Source organism: Engystomops pustulosus, chromosome 5 (genome assembly GCF_040894005.1).
Source record: "Engystomops pustulosus chromosome 5, aEngPut4.maternal, whole genome shotgun sequence".
Lineage (NCBI taxonomy): Eukaryota > Metazoa > Chordata > Amphibia > Anura > Leptodactylidae > Engystomops > Engystomops pustulosus.
Genome location: NC_092415.1, coordinates 209098156 through 209104155, shown reverse-complemented (window position 1 = coordinate 209104155; position 6000 = coordinate 209098156). Strand labels below are relative to the sequence as shown.

At 47.6% G+C, this 6000-nt stretch overlaps 1 protein-coding gene across 1 annotated transcript; it reads left to right on the top strand.

The window, feature by feature from the left end:
- The first annotated feature begins 354 nt into the window (after positions 1–354).
- LOC140133863 (cyclin-dependent kinase 5 activator 1-like) lies at positions 355–4615 on the top strand. The gene has a single exon (XM_072154512.1). It carries the CDS (start codon positions 1187–1189, stop codon positions 2069–2071), a length of 885 nt encoding a protein of 294 aa, XP_072010613.1. The 5' UTR covers positions 355–1186; the 3' UTR covers positions 2072–4615.
- The last annotated feature ends 1385 nt before the right edge of the window (positions 4616–6000 follow it).

Below are 6000 nucleotides of genomic sequence, written 5' to 3'. Positions count from 1 at the left end.
GCTGCAGTCTACATGGTTGCACCTTCTGACCGATCCCTATAAATCTTGCTATGGCACCCTGCGGTGATGGCATGCGGTACGCTGTGTCCTAAGGGCAGCACTGCTGTGCCACACAAGTCCTGGGTAATGTGTGAGCCAGTGAATAGATCCTGCATAACAATGGACCAGGCGCACAGCTGTCCCTGGAACAAAGAGATGCAGGAGAAGACTCCTCTGTGGGCACCAGGTGGCGCTACAGCATCTGCCACAGCATAGGGACATGCAGCCAGGGATGGGGGGAGAGGCTGAGAACAAATCATAATGCCGGAGCCCCCGTCCCCCTGGAAGAGCGGAGCTGGTTGGATCATCAGCACAGAGATGCCTGGGAGCTGGATCAGCCCTCTCCTCTCAGTATCTTCTGTCTCCCATCAGATGCTGAGCACTGGCAGCCCCCTCACCAATGCGGCACCACTGGGGGGCACCGTACACTGACAGCACAGGGGCAAGACGTGATACCTATCTCACCCTGCAAAATCCACCCCGATTCCAAGGAAAGAAGCAGCAGACGACTGGAGTCATCCTCCCTTCCCATCTGACAAAGCCGGTGCGTTAACCCTTTCTACAGGAGAAAACCTCGTCCCTGCACCGACTGACTGCTCCCCCGCCTTTGTCTATCGACTATAAATGCTGCCTCCTTGGCACCGACTATCACTCCCATCATCCCTGCAATCCGGATAAACACCCAGCAAAACAAGGACGGATTAATAGAAGGTGTTATTGACGGCGGGCGAGAGCCAATCCCCTGCCACGTCCCTCCATATCCCTGGTAACATCTGCCCCCTCCTATCTGCAGTGCACATCTCCGAGAAAAAAAAAGATTGGAGGAAGACCACGGAGCCGGCGGACGGAGGGAAGGCAGGATTCCTCCTCATTCATTGAATTATCTGCATTGCATGGACTTGTGAGGGGAAAGCGGCTGCAGATCCCGGTTATCCCTTTATTCTGTGCTGCCATCTGCCCCCCTCCGAGGTGCACATTGCATAGGGGGCAACGCTGCTTGTGTCCTGCAATGCAGGCAACAAAGACCTGGCAATCCCATTCCTCTGCTTGATTCATCATCCTCCAGCGGAGTGGAAATTGTGGTGTTCCTCCTAGGCTCCTTGGCCTGCTCCCCGCCCTTGTCTTGCTTGTGAAGATCTCCGCCAACATGGGCACTGTCTTGTCCCTGTCACCAGGCTCTCGGAAGGCCAGCCTGTACGATGACGGCTCAGGATCCCTGGCACATTACACAAGCGTCAGCAAGAGCAGCGGGCAGAAGCCTGACAAGTCGCTAAAACGACACTCCATGTTCATCCCTGCTCTCACCTGGAAAAGGCTGGTGGCCTCCACCAAGAAGAAGACATCAAGAAAAGGAACCGCAAATAGCAACTACCAGAAGGATGTCGCCCATCTGAACCATGAGAATGTGAAAAAATCCCTGTCCTGTGCCAATCTCTCCAGCTACGACAGTCAACCCCTGGCACCTCTTAGCTCCAAGCAGATATCATCCATCAAAAAGGTCTCTACCACCAACGGTGGAGGTGGATCTCCAAAAAGGGTGATAGTCCAAGCCTCTACTGGTGAACTACTGAAATGCCTTGGAGAGTTCCTCTGCAGGAGATGCTACCGGCTAAAACACTTGTCCCCCACAGACCCTATTCTATGGCTACGTAGCGTGGACCGCTCTTTGCTCCTTCAAGGATGGCAAGACCAGGCCTTTGTCACTCCGGCCAACGTGGTTTTTGTCTACTTGCTCTGCAGGGATGTCATTGACGGGGACTCTGTGGCCACTGAGCATGACTTGCAAGCTACACTTTTGACCTGCCTCTATCTATCCTACTCTTACATGGGCAATGAGATCTCCTACCCCCTCAAGCCTTTCTTAGTGGAAGCGGGCAAAGATGCCTTCTGGGACCGATGTCTTTGCATCATTGATGCCATGAGTGCCAAGATGTTGAGAATTAACGCTGACCCGCACTACTTCACCCAGGTGTTTGCTGACCTAAAAAATGAGGGCAATCGTGATGAATTCTCCCGTGTACTTGACCGGTGACTGTCCTCCAGAGAGTAGAGTGAGCTTCGTCACTGGTCAGGACCGATATCCACCATTTCTGGCCAATGACAGCGATCTAGTAGCCGACAAAAAAGACAAGAAACTCTAAAAGGACTAAAATGGGACCACATTCAACCTTTTGTGCATTGTCCGCGTTGAGAGGTGGTGGGAAATTCGAGGCAGCGTGACCACCGACCAACGGGCATCTTTCTTTTTAGGCCAACAAGTGCCTGGCACTCACATCACCTCCTGTCCCTTCTCCTTACGAGGACCGACGCGTTTCTTTTCCTCATATGGGAAGCAGCCGCTCACACTCATCCCAAAGCGATCACCTGAATCTTGGCTCTCGTACAAATCCTTGAAGCAGAGACACTCAGTGGATTCCACCACCACCTGGATGTATATAAGTAGACTGGTGGCTCCATGCTCTGGAGATAGGTAATGGTGGACGGTCCTCTACTGAGTCCCTACATAAATGTGACGCTTGTGATGGGTCTGATTTACTTCTGTTGTTTGCATCTTGTGTGGAGACCCCCTGGTGCCACCCTCAATATTTTTCAAAGACTGCAACTTCTCTGATGGCTTCAGCTGTTGTCTCCTAGACATGGTCCCCGGTCCCTACGTCATTGATTTATTTCCTGGACTTGGGGTTCACATATTTTGTAGCAATTTAAAATATTGTGCCAGTCATGGTAGAAGTTTGCAGGGATAGCCCTGATTGTTGCTGTGAATGCTTGTGGTTATGTGGGGGGTCGGCCGGTGGGTTGGGGGTTCAGGTCTAGTAAGATGAGGGTGACCCTTTATTCTTAGCGGGTCATCCCAGCTGCTCAGTTGCTGTTGACGGATCTCCAGGATTATTTCTGCTCACTTAGCGGTAATGCACTGATCTGGTTTTAAGGTAATGAGAATAGGATTGACGCGTTTCGAGGCCGTGATGTCTCCTTCCTGCAGAGCGAGCCCCCTCCTGAAGAGATGTGGGGTCTGCAGGGAGGACGGTCACCGGTGTCATTGTTTACATACGTGTAACATTGTTTATTTAAGATCGGAACATGTTGCAGTTTATTTGATACATTTTTGCACAGCATTGGGGGAGGGGCGTTACGTGTTACAATGTCTGCATACAGTGTTACGTCTATGATTTTGGGGTGGGGTCACCCCTGTAATGCCGCCAGGTGTCTGATGCAGCTTGCACATTAGTATTATTTACTGTACATTGGATCGTATGCAGTTTGTCATATGGGAGGAGCTCGGTCTCATCCATCACCTTACAGCGTGCACCCCTATTATGGCTCATGGGGCAGATATTTGGGCTGCTGTCCCTGCACGTGTGTTGTCAGTATTGTCACGTGGTCCCTGTGCACGGTGAAGCTGGGTGCTAATTGTGCCCCCCGGCTATTCCCTGCCGCGGAGGGGTGACCTACATCTCCGCCTGTGTCTGCAGCCGCGGAAGGAAAGAACAAAAACAACATTTCCAGAGTATTGCTCCTGACAGGGCGCGGGGAGGGGGCAGCATTGCATGATGGGGATTTTAGGGAACCCATAGAGATGGCTGATTTGTCATTGTGTGGCGGTTGCCATATTGGTCACTTCATTGGACCAAGCGGCCATGTTGGTTCCTATTTGACCATTTGGAGCCACGGATGAGGACACAGAGCAGCTCCGACCTCACTTACCGTTAGGTATTAGGTGCAGCCTCTAGCAGTATTATCCACGAGCACTATATGGCGTCACTATATGGCGTCCCCTGCCCATCATATGCATCTAGTGGTGGGACTACAAATCCCATCATGGAGATTTATGGGTTGCTGGTAGAGGGTCCTGATAGATTCCATGGAGGGGAACTACAACTCTCAGCATGCAGGATTCCGAGTCGCCCCAACTTCTGCTATATGATGCGTTGTCTATGAACCCTGTGACATCTGTACGTCATTGTGAGTCACAGGCAGCGCCGGGGGAACCCACCTACATATAGGATCCGTGTATAGGGTGATGTATCTATTATAATAGGAGCCGTGTATAGGGTGATGCATCTCTTATAATAGGAGCCATGTATAGGGTGATGCATCTCTTATAATAGGAGCCATGTATAGGGTGATGCATCTCTTATAATAGGATCCATGTATAGGGTGATGTATCTCTTATAATAGGAGCCGTGTATAGGGTGATGCATCTCTTATAATAGGATCCATGTATAGGGTGATGCATCTCTTATAATAGGAGCCATGTATAGGGTGATGCATCTCTTATAATAGGATCCATGTATAGGGTGATGCATCTCTTATAATAGGAGCCATGTATAGGGTGATGCATCTCTTATAATAGGATCCATGTATAGGGTGATGCATCTCTTATAATAGGAGCCATGTATAGGGTGATGTATCTCTTATAATAGGAGCCGTGTATAGGGTGATGCATCTCTTATAATAGGAGCCATGTATAGGGTGATGTATCTCTTATAATAGGAGCCGTGTATAGGGTGATGCATCTCTTATAATAGGAGCCGTGTATAGGGTGATGCATCTCTTATAATAGGAGCCATGTATAGGGTGATGCATCTCTTATAATAGGATTCATGTATAGGGTGATGCATCTCTTATAATAGGAGCCATGTATAGGGTGATGTATCTCTTATAATAGGATCCATGTATAGGGTGATGCATCTCTTATAATAGGAGCCATGTATAGGGTGATGCATCTCTTATAATAGGAGCCGTGTATAGGGTGATACATCTCTTATAATAGGAGCCGTGTATAGGGTGATGCATCTCTTATAATAGGAGCCATGTATAGGGTGATGCATCTCTTATAATAGGAGCCATGTATAGGGTGATGCATCTCTTATAATAGGAGCCGTGTATAGGGTGATGCATCTCTTATAATAGGAGCCGTGTATAGGGTGATGCATCTCTTATAATAGGATCCATGTATAGGGTGATGCATCTCTTATAATAGGAGCCATGTATAGGGTGATGTATCTCTTATAATAGGAGCCGTGTATAGGGTGATACATCTCTTATAATAGGAGCCATGTATAGGGTGATACATCTCTTATAATAGGATCCATGTATAGGGTGATGCATCTCTTATAATAGGAGCCGTGTATAGGGTGATGCATCTCTTATAATAGGAGCCGTGTATAGGGTGATGCATCTCTTATAATAGGAGCCATGTATAGGGTGATGTATCTCTTATAATAGGAGCCGTGTATAGGGTGATACATCTCTTATAATAGGAGCCATGTATAGGGTGATGTATCTCTTATAATAGGAGCCATGTATAGGGTGATGCATCTCTTATAATAGGAGCCATGTATAGGGTGATGCATCTCTTATAATAGGAGCCGTGTATAGGGTGATGCATCTCTTATAATAGGATCCATGTATAGGGTGATGCATCTCTTATAATAGGAGCCATGTATAGGGTGATGCATCTCTTATAATAGGAGCCATGTATAGGGTGATGTATCTCTTATAATAGGATCCATGTATAGGGTGATGTATCTCTTATAATAGGAGCCATGTATAGGGTGATACATCTCTTATAATAGGAGCCGTGTATAGGGTGATGCATCTCTTATAATAGGATCCATGTATAGGGTGATGCATCTCTTATAATAGGATCCATGTATAGGGTGATGCATCTCTTATAATAGGATCCATGTATAGGGTGATGTATCTCTTATAATAGGAGCCATGTATAGGGTGATACATCTCTTATAATAGGATCCGTGTATAGGGTGATACATCTCTTATAATAGGATCCATGTATAGGGTGATGTATCTCTTATAATAGGAGCTGTGTATAGGGTGATGTATCTCTTATAATAGGAGCCATGTATAGGGTGATGCATCTCTTATAATAGGATCCATGTATAGGGTGATGCATCTCTTATAATAGGATCCATGTATAGGGTGATGCATCTATTATAA